General features: G+C 36.6%; 4 protein-coding genes across 5 annotated transcripts; 1 reads left to right on the plus strand and 3 right to left on the minus strand.

Annotated features, from left to right (window-relative positions):
• Positions 1–374: 374 nt before the first annotated feature.
• Positions 375–2943, minus strand: LOC106345569. The gene is made up of 5 exons (XM_013784750.3): positions 2749–2943; positions 2136–2306; positions 997–2057; positions 745–822; positions 375–650 (listed from the first exon to the last, which is right to left on the minus strand). The coding sequence occupies exons 2-5, from the start codon at positions 2293–2295 to the stop codon at positions 597–599; spliced, it is 1353 nt and encodes a 450-aa protein (XP_013640204.2). The 5' UTR covers positions 2296–2306; positions 2749–2943; the 3' UTR covers positions 375–596.
• A 2437-nt stretch (positions 2944–5380) lies between these two features.
• Positions 5381–6246, minus strand: LOC106452644 (senescence associated gene 20-like). The gene has a single exon (XM_013894803.3). It carries the CDS (start codon positions 6005–6007, stop codon positions 5693–5695), a length of 315 nt encoding a protein of 104 aa, XP_013750257.1. The 5' UTR covers positions 6008–6246; the 3' UTR covers positions 5381–5692.
• A 1436-nt stretch (positions 6247–7682) lies between these two features.
• On the minus strand, positions 7683–10045 carry LOC125609085. The gene has a single exon (XM_048779979.1). It carries the CDS (start codon positions 9474–9476, stop codon positions 7887–7889), a length of 1590 nt encoding a protein of 529 aa, XP_048635936.1. The 5' UTR covers positions 9477–10045; the 3' UTR covers positions 7683–7886.
• Positions 10046–14577: 4532 nt separating this feature from the next.
• On the plus strand, positions 14578–17755 carry LOC106452642. 2 transcript variants are annotated; one of them, XM_013894799.2, is made up of 11 exons: positions 14578–14839; positions 14917–15051; positions 15118–15186; positions 15260–15364; positions 15753–15807; positions 16375–16448; positions 16645–16728; positions 16813–16953; positions 17050–17115; positions 17193–17302; positions 17392–17755. In XM_013894799.2, exons 1-11 carry the CDS (start codon positions 14738–14740, stop codon positions 17558–17560), a joined length of 1110 nt encoding a protein of 369 aa, XP_013750253.1. In that variant the 5' UTR covers positions 14578–14737; the 3' UTR covers positions 17561–17755. The 2 variants fall into 2 exon arrangements, with proteins under 2 accessions (XP_013750253.1, XP_013750254.1); XM_013894800.3 differs by having other exon boundaries at positions 14579–14839; positions 14920–15051.
• Positions 17756–18618: the final 863 nt, after the last annotated feature.

Consider the following 18618-nt stretch of genomic DNA (forward strand, 5'->3'; position numbering starts at 1 on the left):
AAGTTGCAGTTCTGCATGTCCGTCACGTGTCTCTCTTTAATTTTGTTGTCACGGCCAGGAACTCTGATAAGCCTCTACGTAATGGCCTGCGTACTTAAAAAGCTTGTTGGACTTTTAGCCATAAACGGCTCCATCTTTTTTAAGGCCTGTACCATTGTGTAGTATATATGAATCTTTTTTTTTTTTTTAACAACTTGTAGTATATATGAATCTATATGGACTGATCAATCCATTATCGACTCAGTAATGGAACCGGTCGATTTGGTTAAACCAGCTTTATATATATCCTTCTCCACTAGTAGAAAAGGTTAAGTCGAACTGGAGCACTAAAACAGCCGTTTAAGAAGCCCTGACCCAAACATTTTGCTCCCTAATTAGCTTTTCGAAGTACATTACTTGAAAGTTGAAACTGAAAGCACACCAAGTCAAAAGGATACAATACACAACAAGAGAGTCAATGACAAGCTTCGAACACACGAAAACATTATTCAAACTTCTTTTTTCCTCCAGTTTTATCAGAAAGAGGAGGAAGGTAGGTTGAGAGAGTTGCAAACTCCATTAGTTTTGTTCTTCACTCGTTGTTACCATATGCTTGCTTAAGAACTTCCATATAGCCCTTTCAGTCGAAGTATCTCTTTTCTTGACTCAAGCTGCAAGAAAAACCCACACAAAAAGACTAGTATTTGAACCTCCTGAAACAAAAGAAAGTGGCCATTTACAAAGTTTACAAAGTGTATTTTTTACCAGATCCATCTGCAACGAGATCATATACTCAGCTTGTTTCATCTGAGTTTGCTTCATCTCTTTCACTTCCGCCCATATCTTAAAAAAAAAAAAAATAGTTCATAAATATTTTCAATAGTGAGAGCATAGGCTAGTAAATCATCAGTGTATAACTTAAATTCTTAGAAAAACTTTTACTAAATTGTTTATAAGCCTCCAAATAACCTTAAGCTAGAGTCGTGATAAAGCAAGTAAGAGCGATCAACTAATTACCTCACGCAAGACATCCAGACAAAGCTTCTCTTTCTCTTCTCCATTGTCCTCAAATGCGTCCCCTGACATGGCGGTAACATACGAGGACCCACACGATGATTTATCTATATTATTCTCTTCCTCATATTCCCAAGATACCCTCTCATCTTCCCAATCATTGTCCATCACAGAAGAAGAAGAAGCAAATCCTATGTTACCCTCATTGTAACCATCCTTATCCCTAGGATCCTCCAAAATCATGTTGAGTCCTTTCAGATGGGCTTGGAAGTTTGATGCAGCATCCCAATCAATCTCTGAATATGCATCCTCACCAGAACTTCCCTTGCTAGGTCCTATTATATTCTTAGCCTTAGCAGAATTCCCATTTTGTGTTGCATGGAAAATGTGTTGTTCGCAAGTGTTCACTATGACATCTTGGCGTGAGGACACAACTCCTTTACTTGCTTGAGATGGAGCTTCACGTCTAGCTGAAGATTCACTGATCGCATTTCTCAGAACTGATGAGTAACTTGGACCAGATTGTGACACAGGTTTTTGAGCTACTTCACATTCTTTAGTTTTTTCATCTTTTGAGTCTTGTTTGAAAAGACTGCTCCACTTATCAACACGTGGCGCTCCTCCTACATCACCTATCTCCACAAGAGAAGAAGCCGGAATAGCCTTTCTAGACGATGATGATGGTGATGCAACAACATGTTTGGATGTTGATGGTGGTGCCCTTACATATGGTGATGGTTTAAACAAACGTAGCAGCTTGTTTGTCTGAACTCGGTCAAGTTCAAACCAAAAGATCTTCTCATCCTTGTAATTATCAGCAATCGCTGGTCCAAACGTTTCTTCAGACAAAGGCTCACACTTCACTCGGACACGTACCTTTACCTGAGCAGGGTACGGACTTGGATCTGTACCATTATGAGACCAAGCTTTGGGATCAATGTTCAGCTTTCCTTCACTCGCGGCTTCAAAGACACCGTGAAGTGTTCTGTCGCTGTAGTTGAACAAGAACAGCGTCAGACCAGGTTCAATGTTCTTGATGTAAGCCATGTGAGGGCCTGGTAAGCCTGGTCATCACAAGAATATAATCAATTATCAAAACATGGTTCACAAAAGATTATAGATTTTGCTAAAGAGAAACTAACCAAACAAGTTCTTAGCGTGACACTCTTTAATTGTGCTGAACTTGCATCCAAATATAACACCGCAGAGATCTCCCTTCTGAAGCTTCCTCACAGACATGGTTCCATATAGGTTTTGGACATCCTCTTGCTTATAGGTCTCTGTCTTCCTCCCTGCACCCATTGCTTCTCACACTGAAACAGGGAGAATCAAAACTGTTTAGCTTAAATGAAAAGGGTTTAGTGAATGGTTTAACACAAGAATCATGTTACAACGAACATGATCACGTACCCCGACCAAATTTGTTTTTTTTTTTTTTTTGAATAATTAGTTCAAAGTCTTTAATTTGTTTAAAAGTATTTAGCTTAAATTCCAAGAAAAAGATTTATGTTAATTATTTAGACTTATTTAAAGAAAATTAACTTTTCGACATTTATTTACAATTATAAACATTATCATGAAAAGTCTATAAACTAATTCAAAGTTTCCGACTAAAAAAATTTTTAGATCCGCCACTATTAATCATCTACTAACTTGAGCAAAGATTAAAAGATCTCACACACATAAGAAGAGAGACGCTCAGTAAACAAACAAATCGAAAGTTCATGGAAGATCTGATAGATCACGACTCCTTACCTAAACGAGCTAGGGATCCTAAGAGAGAGGAGAAGGAACAGATCCAGGATCTTCAGAGACAACACTTCCTGCAGATTTCAGCTCAGAAATGCATGAAGATCAGGAAAAATAATTCAAGAGAGAGATTGAGTGTTGAAGCTAGTTAAATCTTTAGAGTTCTCTCAATGTTGGCTGAGAAAGTTGAAGAGGACTTTGAAAAAGGAAGATAGTAGAGTGAAACAGAGTAACGCTGCTAATTTTCCTAGACAAGCAAAACTGGCGCGAAATAGAAACCTTTACGAGACGATAATGCCCTTTTGTGTTTTGGGATCTGATGCAAAAATAGAAAGTTTATAGGGGCGTTTCGGTAATATCGTTCAGCGAATGAAGAAAGACGTTGCAGTTGCAGGGGCATCATGTTAATACACTGTAGTGTGGGGTGTTTTTTTTTTCTTAGAGAAAATATGTAAATTCAAACGAGTTGAATACATTGAAGTAGTTGAAAAACAATTTGGTAGGCTTGTCTTGCTAGATGTCAGATTTTAATAGGCGAACATATTGGATGCATGTAAAACAAACACTGCCATAATTAGATAGAGTTCATGTGTTTCATTTTTATTGGGTATGCACTATGCAGATTTGATGAGGGTCTTCACTTGTTACTTATATATTATGTTGATAACACTTAAAAATAATACTATAGATATTGTTTATATACAATAGTAATTAGAAAAGTATAGTATTCTACTTGTCACATTCAGTAGAATAATGAAATAATCATTTTTTCCTCCTCAAGCAATCAAGAAAAGAGATCGTTACTACGTTGTTGATTTCTCCGACAGTCGCATCTTCACCATCAACGGTGGCATGGAACATCCATCGTCAATGTGTCCTCCGTGAGGCCACCAGAATTTTCCTCTCTTCATGCTGCACCAGGGTCACACACACAGACTTCATTAAATATTTATCGTTACAAATATTCCTACCAAACTATTTATTGTACAGTACAGGAATCATCACATGCCATGTATATTAAATTTGGTTCGGTTAAGGTGAAACAACTTATAGAAAACGGGTAGACAACGTGGTTTTAAGTGATCACAAATATCTTTCTTAGGAAAAGTTGGCTGCGTAATCTACGCATTTATCTATAACCCATCTTTGTATATGCCAAGGGTTATGGCTTTAGAAACGCATGCATGCCTAAAATTCAGTTTTAAGAAAATCGGTAGATGTCATTAGACCGGCTGAAGGGTTACTTAATTGGCCTAATAAAACCAAATTCTTTGCCAAATTCTCTGTTAGTTTTTATTTTAACTTACGTTAGCTGGTTTCTAATGTACATTCTTGTTCAAAATACCCCTGCTTGTGTATATATAATCTCTAGACCTTAACATCAAACTGATAGAAATCACTCGTGTCCAATACGAAGATTATGAATCCACAAATGTTAGTTGTCGTGGATTGGAATTATAATAGAAACTAAGTATTTGAAGGAAGATACTCGACAATTTTTTTTATTTGAAGGGAGATAACACACATTTCCAAACCATATATTGTCCTTTTGGGCATGGGGACATTATCCAACACACAACTAGTTCAGTGCATGTCAATATTTGCGTCCTTTTTGGCTTTTATCACAATCAAATTAAATAACGAATGAGTTTTCTTGGTGTTATCCTCCAGTCAATTAGTTATGTTTTATTAGTTCTGTTAATATCTTTTTATCGTCACACCATTTTGACCTAATGACGCCAAAAGATAATTAAGTGCGTGTCCACATCCACAAAAAGACGCATGAGAGACCTTCCTCGTTGCTTCCTTCGAAGCTTTCTCTTTCACAATTAATTTTTTTTGTTATTGTTTGCGTCCACGGTTACATATAATAAACGTTATATGTTTCACTACCAAATGCAAATGTTGTTAAAAATCATAATTTTCAAAACCTAAGTCGGGAAACTTGATTCATACTTACCGGGGACATCAAACTCCCTAAATAAATTGTCTAACGTACCTAACCAGTGATCACTTTAAAATTATAGTGCATGTTAGATTTAGAACCATGTGTACAACAATGATACATTGTTAAGGGGGTATTAGTAAAAAACTTTTCTGTATAATATTTAACAAGTTCTAAATATGCGATAATCAATTGTTAAGGGGGTATTAAACTTTTTAGTAAAAAAAACTTTTCTGTATAATATTTAACAAGTTCTAAATATGCGATAAACTCAACTTGTTAGTCAGTCAAACTAATAACAAGCAGGGACATACACAAATTTCACAGCTAATCCGCAGAGGTATGAGCTAAATAGACAGCTTTTATAACTTACATGCTGATGCAGAACTTCAAATAGTATAAACATGTTTAACGAATATTATAATATCCGAAAAGCACTTTTTATTTCAGTTATAACAAAAACAAGTGGTTATATAGTTCGTTTACTATATAATTTATCTCCTATGTAAAAGAAAACCGAATTTTAACATCTTCACTTATTATTGTTTTTAGAATGTTTTATCTTATAAACTCAACTCCTTCACAGCAGTAAAGCTATACATACACAAATTCACAGCTTTTCCACCCAAATGGTGAAATGGGCAGCTTTCAACAAATGCAGAACACCTCGTATATAAACAACGTTTAATATAATAAGATCCCAAAAGCACTTTATTAGTATAACATAGCCAAACGTTACATCAGACACAACGGCGCAAGTCAATATGGGTTTCCCCATGCTTGTACGCACTAAAACACAAATGCACGATTTTAAAGCAAAAAATAAAAAAAAGAACTAGCGACGACCAAAACGCGACCTTTAAGCGTCAGCCCCACACCGCGTCTCAACCGCACAAATCCTTTTAACCCATAAAACAACAAACCAACCACACACCGACACGTAAGCACCCGCCTTTATTTAGTTATTAATCTGACGTGGCTGCAGCAATAACCTTTACCAAATCCTCAAATCGCAAGAACCAGACCCGGAACGGACTTTCCCGCCCGACCCGAGAATTTGCTCTCCCACACGGAGGGGCAATGCGACGCCCTGATCTCCGCTGAGCGCCCGGCGACGACGCTGCCGATCCTTGTAACCGTGAGCGAGGTGTTCGAGTACTCCCTCACCTGAGTGATCACCCCATGCGACACGGTCCAGGCGTGGATCCAGGAGACGGAGCTGGCGGCGTCGCAGCCCTCGGCGATGACGGTGGACCCGAAGGAGACGACGGAGAGAGGCGAGAATTGAAACGGCGGAGAGACGCCGGTGAGCGTGCGCATCAAAAACTGGTGCGGCGGAGGGCCGTGGAACCAGTAGTCGAGGTCCGGGGTTAGGGTCCGGTGAACGGAGTCGACGTCGCGAGATCTCAGGGCGTCATACAGCTTCAGAACCACGTCTCGGTTCTTGGTCTCAGAATCCGCCAGAGTATCCAGTTCTTGAAAGAGTTTTTGGGATTAAGAAATTGGATTAGGGTAATGATTAAGAGATGAACAACGTAGATAAGCTTATTCAAATTGTTTGCGATGAATCGGGGATTTATATAGCCGTAGGCTATGGGGGCTGGGTTTTGATTCTCTGCATCCCACCCTATTTTTAAAGTTCTCGGACATTTAGCACGTGTCGTCGTATGATTGGGTTAATGTGGTTTGTAGGGTCCGGCGATAAAGTTCCTTAAAAGTCGAGTCAGCTAATGTTTGATCTTACCGTGTAATTAGGTGAATAAATTAATAGGTTAACTGAATTTGCTAGTGGTAAATATCTTGACTTTGGTTGATTTAAGAAGGAAATGTTTTTTTTTAAACCAAATTAGAAAGCAGAATATGAATTAATTAAATTGTTGATAGTAATGCATTACACATAGTTTTGGGTGAGTTTTCACGGATAATTATTCATTAACCGAAATGATTAATATTGTAGTAAATGATTGGTAGAGTGATTAAGAAATCTGCAAAGAAACCTGTTCAGTTTGTGTGTGTTGGCCCCGCCATCCAATAATGGAAGTTTCAACGGCAGTATAATGCACAATCACCATTACACATGTCAATGCAAAGTGTTCATGTAAAGCAGAGTGGCCATCTGTGACCATGACACGTCCAGTTACTCATTGTAATACATTTATAAGTTAAAAAATGTTCAAATGGTTGTCAAAACATTTATTATGGCCTCAAATCAAATGCGGGAAGCCCTACATCAATAAACTATTCGAGTCTAAAAGGAAACCAAAGGCAAGCTTTGAAATATATTATAAATCTTGAATTAGACAACAAGTTGATTACAAAAGGAAGTACAAAATTTTGATTACACAAACAAAAATTAATTATACGTTATTGGAATTCTGATGTGGTTCTCAACGAAAACAACTCTTCTGACAGCGACGCCTAATTACTATATTAGTGAACTTAGTCTAAAATGACAATTTATGACATTATATAGCTTTATATGATTTGTTAAAGTAAATGAAATCTTTTTTAAAGCAGATGGAGAACACCATTACCGATCTTGTAAGATATTTGTAAATGTTGTTGGCTATAGATAGTGAGATCAACAATGTATTCCATTAAGCCTGAGAATAAACCTGGACCAGACTAGCAAACGTGCCGAATTATTCTAGTTTGATTTTATTCGATTCTGTTACGTTTTGATTAGTATATAATTTATTACACAGCAAAGAAAAACATTAATAATATAAAGCTAAAGATTTTATTTTATTTTATTTTAAACAATTATTTGGGTTTTTCAGTTTTGTTATGTGTCAGTTCTTGTGTAATGGGCCATATTATAAATCCATTTTCGCTTTCAATCACCCTATTTGCTATATCGAACAACCCAAATGGCCCAACATCAAAGCCTTATACCAAACCGGACAAATATCTTGTTAAAACAGAATTTAACCGGTATTTTCACCAGAACAGGCAAGTAAAAAAGCAAAGCTAGCAAGCAAAGGCACACCACACATAGATGCACCATAAAAGCTCAGTCTTATAGAAATGTGGCCGTAGCTGAACAAATTTACATTACAAGAAAGTTTTTAAACCGGAAACAGATATGGATACTATCACAACTCAAATGACAAAACCGGTTTTCCATCAAACGTTAAAACAATCAAAGAGACTTGTAAGGAGAACCACCAGCGGATTCAGGACTCCATGGCTGTTCAAATCAAACTTCTCTGTGTATAGACAAAGGAGAAGGCGGAGTCAGAACAACCTCGCTGTTCCCTTCATCTTTCCCTCTAGGCGTCTGTACATTCGGACTATGCACCTCTTTCCAAAACCTACTCGGAGTGTTGGCTCCGCTCACGCTCCTCGGCGAGCTCCCAATACCAACCTTAGGATCAAACAAACCGTCTTCACGAGGCAGAGGAGACACCAAACTCTTCTCCTGCTGCACTCTCTGACAGAACTTATCCTCCACGATCTCATAAGAGTCCGCAGTCCTAACTTCCTGCGCCAAAGAGCACCAGCAGCAGAACAGCCAAAGAGTACAATCAGCAACGGCGGCGTTACCAAAGCAGAACTTATAACTCGGCAGCTTGAATCTCTTCCTCATCTGGATCCTCCAGAAACCACCGTAGAGCAAACCAAACACACAGAGAAGGATTCCAGATACCCCAAGCGCCTCCCTAACCGTCTCGTTATCTATATTAACCGCAGCTAAGGTGAATATAAAGAAAGGCGCTAAGCAAAAGAGAATAAACGTCGCTATATGAACATACATGTTCCCAAACCCAACTCTCTCCATGTTCCATCCAAACACACAAAAACTACAAAACAGAGAAAGATAAGCTAACGAGATATCATCCCAAATATCCAAAACTCCACCACTCCACTGAGGATCACTCACAGGAACCATCCTGTTCCCATTAGAAGCAAAAGAATACCTCCTCTCCAAACTCACTCTGCTATTCACAGACCCTTGGAGTTGATTCTCCTCATCATCATCATCATCGTAATCTCTCCCAAGGGGGCTAAGCATAGTGTACAACGCAGCAGCAGCAGGAGCACCAATAGCAGCGGAGATACACACCGCAACACCAATAGGCGGCCTCTCGGATCTCCTAAACCCAACGTTAAGCCCACAAAGCGCGTACTGAGCGAAACAATTCAAGTGAAGCAAAAGCACAACAACCATCATATGCATCCACTCGTGAGGCTTATAACTCTCGTTCTTGCAATAAACTTTCCTAAGCTTAGCCACGTCATCACGCCCCCACCTGCAGAGAAGCACCAAGTGGTAAAACCGTTTCGGATGCTGGTAAAGACACATGAGAGTGAAGAGCCCGTTGAGGATCTGGTTGTTGACTTCGAACCACGCGTCTCTCTCTGATTTTTTAGGGAGAGCGTGGTTCAGCATGCCCGTCATGACCATGAAGAGGATGGCGCCGGAGACGGCGACGGCGAGGATCCAGAGGAAGAGGGCCATGTTGATAGGGTTTCTGATCCATTCTTTCCCCATGTTGGCTAAGGAGGTCCAGTCGATTTTCCGGTGGAGGACGCCGCTGATTCGTTCCCGGATGCTGGAGGTTTTGACCGAGCGGGAGACCTCGTCTCTCTGCTCGGCGAGTTTCATGAACTTCGCGGAGGGAGAAGGGAGGACCGTGGTGACTGAGGAGGACCAGCTTTTTAGTTTGTTGCCGTCGGAGGAGATGAGTGTTCTCCGTGAGGAGGAGGATGAGACATCGAGAGGGCAAAGGGCGTTGCTTTTTTTGAGAGAGGTGTTGGGTTCGTCGATCTCGGGGTTCGATCCCATGTTCTGGATCTCAAAGATGGAAACTAAACTCAAAGGTTAAACATTGGTTTTGGGGAAGAATATAAAAACCTTAGAAAGATGAGATTTTTAATTGCTTCTTCTCTCAGTTACATAGAAACCAACAAAGTTTGGACCTTTGAATGAAAAGGAGAGTAAAGAATCGAAACCCTAATTGGGAAACTCGTTGGATCGGATTTTTAAAATGGTTTAAAAAAATTCGAATCAGATGCAGAGAAAAAGAGGAAGAGAGGCTGCTGCTGTCTTGCTGAGATGATGAAATTTCAAAAAGGAAGAAATAATAAGCGCGTGAAACATAAAAAGGTGAGGACTTGAATGAAGATGAGATTAGTCGTTGAGGAGGAGGAGGAGGAAGAAGAAGAAGAAGTCGAAGATTCTTTTTCTTTGGTAGCAGTTAACTTTAGCGTTGATTAGCCCGCCAGTCTGGACGTCATTTACATTTTTTTTTAATGAATAATAAATATTAATCACGTTTAGAGTTTATACTTTACTGTATACATACACATTCTACACAATATGTTTTTCACATTGATAATTTACAAATACGGTACTTAATTAAAAGTCTGCCCATCTTTCAAAGCTCTGAACTGATTAAGTTTATAAATGATCTCGACTACACCGAGATTCTCGTGTAATAATGTTTTACTATTGTTTTTTTTCCGTCTAAGTTAGGATTATATATATGATAGGCAATGCCTCAGTTAAAACCAAATACAATCAGAGATCAACTAACATCCAAGAGTTCCTGAGCTATAACTGAGAATCAAAATAAAACCCAAAAAAACCGGAACAGCAGAGGCATCATCTGAGCCAGGGACGAACCTGCAACCCCTTTCTTACCTCACTCCAAACTCCCATAAGCTTAACTTAAACGATTCATCAAGCTCCCCATAGACAACAAAAAATAAGGGGAACAATCAGAGGGCTCTACTTTCATTTACAAAGAACTCAAACATCCATGAAGGATGTCCTCTTGCCACATACGAATTGACTAACCCATACTATTGTATAATGTCAGAATCGAAAACAATTGATTATTTTATGGTGTTATAGATGCAGAATTTTTTTTTGTCACGGTGTGTTACGAGTTTGTAATCAGGTATAAATATTCTTATAATCATGATTTTATTAAGAAATATTTACTTTTAGAGACACTTTTTGACTTTCTAAATACACTCTAAGCCACTTCGTGTTTGTGAGACACATTCTTCTTGGTTTTTCCCTTTTATATACCCCTGACTTAAGTTAACTAAAAGTAAGGGAGATGTTATGAAGGTAAAACGCAGAGATTTTATTTATTTTTATTTTCCAAAAATTTATTCTCTCTCCCAATTCAAATTAGCTTTTCCAATTCATGGAACTGTAAAACATAAAATCTAACGTCTCTCCTTTCTATTCTCATTGACGACGAAGAACATGAACAAACTTCAAAAAAACAAACGAATCCAGTTAATTGAATCTAAACCCCAACAAGAGGAGACTCGATCCTTTCCACCACGATGAAGAAATCAAAACGTAAAACACATTCAATCTCTTCCCCCTCTCTTATAAACCTCTTTCTCCTCTTTCTCTCTCTGTTGCCATGAAATTTGCAGAAACCAACTCATTAGAAACCTTCCATCTTGACGACTTTGATTTCTTCCTGACTTTTGTTTGAAGGCTCTGTAATCCGCTGCGAGTAATAAGCCTATGCTACTCGATGTGAGTGGGATGATGTGTGGGGGGCTGCGTCGCCCTGGCTGAATCGGTTCTGATGTTGAGGTGATGGTGAATGCGTCGGAGATCTGAGCTTAGAAAGTGACAAAATTTTGAGGCTAAGAGGAGAGCTTCGGGGACGAGAGTGGCGGAGAATGTGAAGAACTGGAAGCGGTGATGGCGGATGCGGCGAAGGATATGAAGAAATGGAAGCAGTGATAGCGGTTGCAGCGGAGATCTTAGAACTGAGGTTGAGGTGACGGCGGATGCGGCAAAGAGCTTAACTAAGAGAGTGACAGAGAGTGGGTTTGAAACTAAGAGGAGAGCTTCTGGGATGGGAGGGGTGGAGCAGAGAGTGGTTTTGGTTGGTTGCTTTGTTTAGTTATCTTGGCTTTCAGGTTACTTCACCTCTCTGCAGATTCTCCTGTAAGAATCTGACACAAATGTTTCATCTTTTATTTGGTAGCATTGTTGAAAAGACTGTTTACATGAAGAAGCTGGGTACAGCTATCTCCCGCAGTGATGTTGTTGTCTTTGTGTTTTGCAAACCACAACTTGTCCATCCCAACTCCTCAGTCCACATCTCCCTTGTCCACACACCTAGACTAGGAACAACTTCATCAGAATATGTTTTGTTGTATCAAAAACAACTTCATCGGTGTTAAGTTGTTTTGAACGATGTTGTACTATAAAATTATTTGTTGTTGTTATCCTTTAAAAGAACTAAATCAGGGTGTTTTTCATTTCAATGTTATTTTTGTAAATGGTTAGCTGTTTTAGTAGATCATGGTCATGTGCTTATCGCCTATAGGAACCAACGTACACGTCCACACACACGCTATCCATAACTTATTTTTCAAATTGCACGGGTTCACAACACAATTTTTCAAATTGCACCGTCCACAAAACGTTGTCCATGATACTATGTCCACTTAATTCAGGTTTAAATTTTATAAAATTTAAAAGATGAATGTGTTCAAATTGCATTGTCCACAACATTATCCACGATATTGTGTCCATTTAACTCATTTTTAAATTTTATAAAAATTAAAAGATACATATGAATCTCAAAACATAGAAATCTTGATATAATTTATTATATATATTATATTTCAAATTTATATATAATAATAGGAAATAATAACAAATAAAATTCTGTCGAGAGAAACCAAAAACATTGTTGATCAAAAAAAAAAACCAAAAACATTAATCTGTCCACAAACTCATGTCCACATCCTCATATTTATCCGTCAGCTCATGTATCACCTTGTACTCCTACTTTGAATAAATTTTATCAGATGGCAAAATAGTCCAAAGCTTCCTCAATCTCCGTGAATGTGTGCAACAAGTGGGAAGTGTCCCTGGATGTAAATGAAACTCAAAAAGTGTCCCATTATGTAATCAACTCTTTTATTAAAGGTCCAAATGCGCTATAGATGAATTTAGCAACGACAAGGAAAAGAAATAAATAAGCATTAAAATAAATAAATAAATAAGCATTGACATATACAATCTCCTTCGTCTCCACTGTGAGCACATGGCCAAGTGCAATCAGCGCATAGAGCTTCTCGCGGTTGCGGATTAACATATATCTGGAGATATCTCTTGGTGTATCACATGCAAGATGGCTTCGGTTCGCAACGCATTTCCAGCCTCCACGCACCATGCTAATACTTGAGAATGATTGATCTACAGTGTTTAAAGTTCAAACTAAGATGAAGTCGTTTACTAAATACTAATATTAATCTATAAGAAAAAAATTGTTATTGAGCGAGTGTTGAAATGGGTTATATGCTGCTTAACTATTAGATTTAACAAACTAACATAATCGAAAAAAATATCGTATGAGAGAGGTGTTGATTCGTCGGAAACCTTCATTATCATCTAAAAAAAACAAATACTTACAAGCTATGAGAGATATGAGGCAAAAGAAAATGAGAACGTCGGAAACCTTCATTTTCCTGTGAGAGATAATCAATAGCAAAATATTGTTGAGTTTGCTAACTTATCAGATTAGTTATCACCCTTGTGGTGCATGTCTTATATATATGTTAGAGCATCTCGAGAAGAAACTCTATAACTTCAAATATGAAATTTTATTAAATTAATTTATAAAAACAATTAAACGATGCTTATTTACCATGAAAGAAAGTTTAGCATACATTAATACAAATGTAGAATATGATTATAAATTTTAAAACAACACTAAAAATTATAGGCTTCAGTATATAAAAATGTTTACCAAAAACTCAATATTTTCATAGGGTTAACACATAGATTTTGAAAAAAATTCAAAAAAATATGACAATATTGTTTTAATACATAGTTGCATCTTGCACTAGCATATGATGATGTTTAAAGAGGTTTGAAGTCGTTGTTGTTTCTATTTTTTAAGAGAATAGCAATTTAATAGTTGTTATTCCACCAATTTAGGAAGTATTATGAAGGTTTATTAAATTAATTGATTAAAAATTAAAACGATTTTCATGAATCATGAAAGAGAGTTTAACATACACTAATACATGTAGAATGTGGTTAAATTTTTTAAAATAACACTAAAAATATATATGTTTTAGTATATAGTGCGTTCAACGTAAAACTCAATATATTCATAGTAGTTTATATATAGATTTGAAGAAAAATTCAAAAAATATCTAAATACTTTTTAATGGATAGTTGCATCCTTCACTAACATATGATGATGTTTAAAGAGACATTGAACGAATGTTATCCCTATTTTTCAAGAGAATATCAATTTTATAGTGGTTATTCCACTGATTTAGATAGTATTATGAAATTTTACTAATTAATTGATAAAAAAATAGAATGATTCTAATATACCATGAAATATAGTTTAACATACATTACTACAAATTTAGAATGTCGTTAGAAAATTTAGAACAACAATAAAAAATATAAGCTTCAGTATATAAAGCGTTTAATGTAAAACTCAATATTGTAATTTAAGTTAGTATTTGAAATTGAGCTTTGTATTGTAATTTCTTATATATATTGAAAATATTTTTTATAATATTTACCATAAAATATCTTAGTAAAAATTAACTTTTAAATATATGTATATTTTTGAATCAATTTTAAATTATTATTTTGATTTGAAATACGTATATCAAATTTAAATTTTGTTTATGATTATTTTATATAAAAAATGTTTTTAGGTAATTAGATTGAATCATTTTTCGTATATTTTAAATCTGATCTAGATAGATAGTTTCTCATAATATAATTAATTTTAATTTTTTTTAATAATATAAACCCATTATTTTTTTTCTTAATATAAACAAATAAACGACATAATTTTGTGATCATGGGCCTTATAGGGCCCAAATCATGATTTTTGTTGTTTATATAAGATAAATGTTCACACTGGATAATGTGTTGTGTGTTATCATCCTCCGTCTCTCTTTCACCAGAAGCAGACGTTGTTGTTGTCGTCTTGGCTCCAAACGTATGAACCAGAACAAAAGGCCTTTTCGATACTTCCGTGTTGCAAACCCTAAATCTCGTGATTTAGAAGAAACCCTAAACCGATGATCATCATCATGGACTGCTCATGCAGTACTCGCCCTTCCTCTCTCCTCATCTCTTCCGAGCCGTCTCTCCGCTTCCCTCCCTCGAATCTCAGCTTACTGGTGTGTATAAGCATCTAAAGTCCATCGCTTTGTAGCTTTTTGATTTGAAATCGATGTTAAAGTTTTGGCCTTTTTAGCAGATACCTAGAGATACGAAGCTGGTGAAGCAGCATCAGCAGCGTATGGTAGTGAGGAGTTGTTCTTCTGGGTCTGCTCAAAACGGCGACGTTGATGGGTTTGCTTTGAAGCCAAACAAACTCTTTATGCAAGAGGTGAGTTTTATTGGCTTTTTGGGTAGTTGAGAAGAGGGAAAGTTGATCACTTTGTTGGATTATTAGGCGATTGGAGCTGAGTATGGAGAAGGGTTTGAGACTTTTAGACAGGACGGTCCTCTTAAAGTCGATGTGGTAAGAGCTGTTTATATGTTTAGAAGTCTTTTATTTGGTTGATATGTAGGTAAAACATGTGGTTTGCTTGTAGGATTTCTGGAATGAGAAACTGCAAGATGGGTTTCTTCAAAGGATACGTTACGCAATGAAACCAGATGAAGCTTATGGGCTTATCTTCTCTTGGGACAATGTCGTGGTAATTGTTTTGACTTCCATCTTTATGTTTTGCAAGTTAGTTAGTGGAAGTGTTTGTAGTTGTAGCTACGATAGCTTCCTCTCCTGGTGGAGTATATGAGGGTTTGTCTTATAAGTCTATTGGTTTTTAGTTTGTTTAGATGATACTGAGTGCCCCCTATTTATTTGGTAAATCTCAAAAGTTGTAAATAGATTTGCCATGGCCATACAAGTTTTGGGACTGTTTTAGATAAGCTTTGTTTTTCTTCTTGTATTGTGTGGCACGAGGATCGTCTTTGAAGTAGCAACTCATTGCCTTTTTAGATGATGTTTGCATGGTCAATGGTTAGTAGTTTTGGATTCTGAAGTTGATATATCTCATTTTTCGAATTATGGTTCAAATTTTGTAGGCTGATACTCGAAGTTTGAAATTGGATGCTTGGAAGCAGCTAGCTGCCGAAGAAGGTAAGCTTTTATCCTCTCCTGCTTTTGTTTTTACCCAATTATAATCTATTTTCTTTTTGCATATACTTGAGTGGAAAGAGATGTCGCGCAATAGCTGCTTTTAGTACTTCCCATGTCTTTTAAGGAATGTCTGGAGAGATATCAATGAACTCAACATTAGGTTATCTTCATTTAGGCTGTGATTGTGTTTGATTTGCGTTTTGTTTTAACGTTTAAATGGTATAATAGTGTGTTTTCCTTCAAGAAACTTACAACCTGTAGTGCTTGCTTTAATCCAAGTTCCCTTGTTGGTTTTACACTTTGCAAAAGTATATAATGGATGCAAAAATCGGCATTTGAACAGTTTAATCACTTTTCTATACAGATCTTTAGATGGTTATTGCAGTATATAGTAATGTCTAGTTTACGTAGTAGACTTCTGAAAGATGAATTGTTCTAGTGAGATAACCTGGTGTGTTGGGCTCTTTTGCTAGTATGTAAAAACGTCAGAAGCATTAAATTATATCATACTGATATTTAATAGTCAAGTTCTCTAAGTAGATATATGTACATTAAATTGTTTGGCAGGAAAAGAAATTGCGGAGGAGAATGACATTCAAAGACTGATGCTTTATGCTGGCGCTGACCATGTGCTTAGTAAGGTTGGTGATTTATAGCAGTCATTTTCTTGCATATATAGTTTAAGCAAACCAATGATTTGAATATTTCTTGTATGTTCAATCCCTTCACTCATGGTATTGTTTGATATTTCCGAGTCAGCCATAACGATCTCTATGTTTCTGTTAGAGTCATATGATGTTATCATAAGGAAATGTATTTAACTGATGGATGATTCAGGTGTTGTTTTGGGAAAAGACACAAAGCAAGATCGATACATTGAAACTCAGGCTATCTGAAATATACTATGATAATCTTCTCAGGGTAAGGACTTTATCTTTATCAAATCTTTGTATTACTAAAACTGCATGTTGGCTCCCTGAGTAATTTCGCTATTGATATTTTCAGCTCACAGAACCAAAGGAAGGACTTAGAGACTGGCTCGACGCTGTCACAAATGCTCGCATTCCCTGTGCTGTTGTCTCAAATCTTGATCGAAAGAACATGATGAATGCTCTTGAACGGATGGGACTTCAAAACTATTTCCAGGTCAGTAATAAATAGCTTTTAGAGAATCATCTTACTTTTTATAAGATAAATGGCTTGCTTATATCTGCTGTCACTTGTCTTCATCCTCCGTTTCAGGCTGTAGTTTCTGAGGAAGATGGTATGGAGTCTATAGCTCATAGGTTTCTTTCTGCTGCTGTGAAGGTACTGTTAATAATTCAAATATGAATACTAACCAATTTTTCTAAAAAATGTTGAAAAGTTTTAAAACTTTGGTGCAGTTGGATAGAAAGCCGGCGAAATGTGTTGTGTTTGAGGATGATCCAAGGGGTATAACAGCTGCTCACAACTGCACTATGATGGCGATTGGATTAATCGGTGCTCATAGAGCGTAAGTAATCTAGTTTACTCTTTTTGAGGAACATTAACAAGAGGCATTTTCGGCATCTAACTTTGTATTAAAAAAAAACAAATATGCAGGTATGATCTGGTTCAGGCTGATCTTGCTGTTGGAAACTTCTACGAGCTATCAGTGATTAACCTCAGAAGATTATTTGCAAACAAAGGCTCTACATTCATGGAGCACGAGAAACAAATCATAGAAAAATCGCCTCCCAAAAGAAAGCTAACCATTGATACCATATTCTAAAGGCATTGGATCGTGGTATATAGTAGTTAGGTTTAGGTTCTTGTCGTTATGGTTTTATATGTTTGACATTATATGTTTAAATACTAGAAGGAAACCGTATTGATTGAGTTAAATTCATAGCTTATTATCGCTGTTTATCTGGTATATATGGATTCTTCAAGATCAATGTTTATATCTCCTTGCGTTGTTGTGCCATTTTGGTTGTGTACATTTTTCCTGAGAAAGTGGACCCAAGAAAACATTCTTGGGGAGCATTGGTGATAATAGCATCAGTGGTGGGCTGTTGAAACGAATCAGATACCTTTAAAGTAAAAAACCCCGAAAAGACAAAAACTAGAACAGTGACTGTTCAGGCGAAGTGATGAAAGCTGAAACAAACCATATTATATGCTGAAAAAGATGTATAACGTTATCTAAACTAGTACATTTGATTTTTTTTTTTTGTAACACAACTTCATTAAATCATAGGAGTATGTGGTTACACCACTTAACAATCTCAAACTGTTTTTACAAATTGTATTCAACATGATGATTTATATAAGGATATTAACTTTTTGCTCCAAGTGCGGTTAGGCAGTTCAAGTTCTCTCTTGCTCTGTCTCCTTGGTGTAAAAGATTATGGCTATAAAATCTTGAATTTACTAATTTCTAACAAAATGATTTAGAATGGTCGAAGTAGCATATATATTAGGTCGGATCTACAAGAGAATAAAAAAAAAGAGATTGTCCTTTTGTGAAATGGATAAATGGAGCATTTTGATTAGTTCCAAGTAAAACCTAAAAGGGCCTTTGATTCAAATTGCGAATTTGATTGACATGTGCCCTATTAATTGTACTCCACAGAATCGCATAAAACACAAAACTTTTATTAAAGCATCACTCCTGTAATTTAGATTAAGATTCTAATTGTTCAATAATGAATGTATTTAATTCATTTCCGCATTTTATTGGCAGGGATTTTAAAAACGAAAAAGAAAAGTGGGGACACTTTTTATGTTTTGTTACTAATCATAATCAGAATGTTCTTTGAGAGACTTCTTATCCTCGTTCCATTATAC

This window comes from Brassica napus, chromosome A5 (assembly GCF_020379485.1).
Source record: "Brassica napus cultivar Da-Ae chromosome A5, Da-Ae, whole genome shotgun sequence".
In the NCBI taxonomy this organism is placed as follows: Eukaryota; Viridiplantae; Streptophyta; class Magnoliopsida; order Brassicales; family Brassicaceae; genus Brassica; species Brassica napus.

What these genes read in the sequence shown, in the direction of transcription:
- LOC106345569 (XM_013784750.3), bottom strand. Translation starts at nt 2,295, where the DNA reads ATGGGTGCAGGGAGGAAGACAGAGACCTATAAGCAAGAGGATGTCCAA. An exon ending in TCACGCTAAGAACTTGTTTG is followed by an intron (nt 2,058 to 2,135) that starts GTTAGTTTCTCT and finishes TGTGATGACCAG; the next exon opens with GCTTACCAGGCCCTCACATG. An exon ending in GTCTGGATGTCTTGCGTGAG is followed by an intron (nt 823 to 996) that starts GTAATTAGTTGA and finishes TTTTTTTTTAAG; the next exon opens with ATATGGGCGGAAGTGAAAGA.
- LOC106452644 (XM_013894803.3), bottom strand. Translation starts at nt 6,007, where the DNA reads ATGCGCACGCTCACCGGCGTCTCTCCGCCGTTTCAATTCTCGCCTCTC.
- LOC125609085 (XM_048779979.1), bottom strand. Translation starts at nt 9,476, where the DNA reads ATGGGATCGAACCCCGAGATCGACGAACCCAACACCTCTCTCAAAAAA.
- LOC106452642 (XM_013894799.2), top strand. Translation starts at nt 14,738, where the DNA reads ATGATCATCATCATGGACTGCTCATGCAGTACTCGCCCTTCCTCTCTC. An exon ending in TCTCTTGGGACAATGTCGTG is followed by an intron (nt 15,365 to 15,752) that starts GTAATTGTTTTG and finishes CAAATTTTGTAG; the next exon opens with GCTGATACTCGAAGTTTGAA. An exon ending in GACTTCAAAACTATTTCCAG is followed by an intron (nt 16,954 to 17,049) that starts GTCAGTAATAAA and finishes CCTCCGTTTCAG; the next exon opens with GCTGTAGTTTCTGAGGAAGA.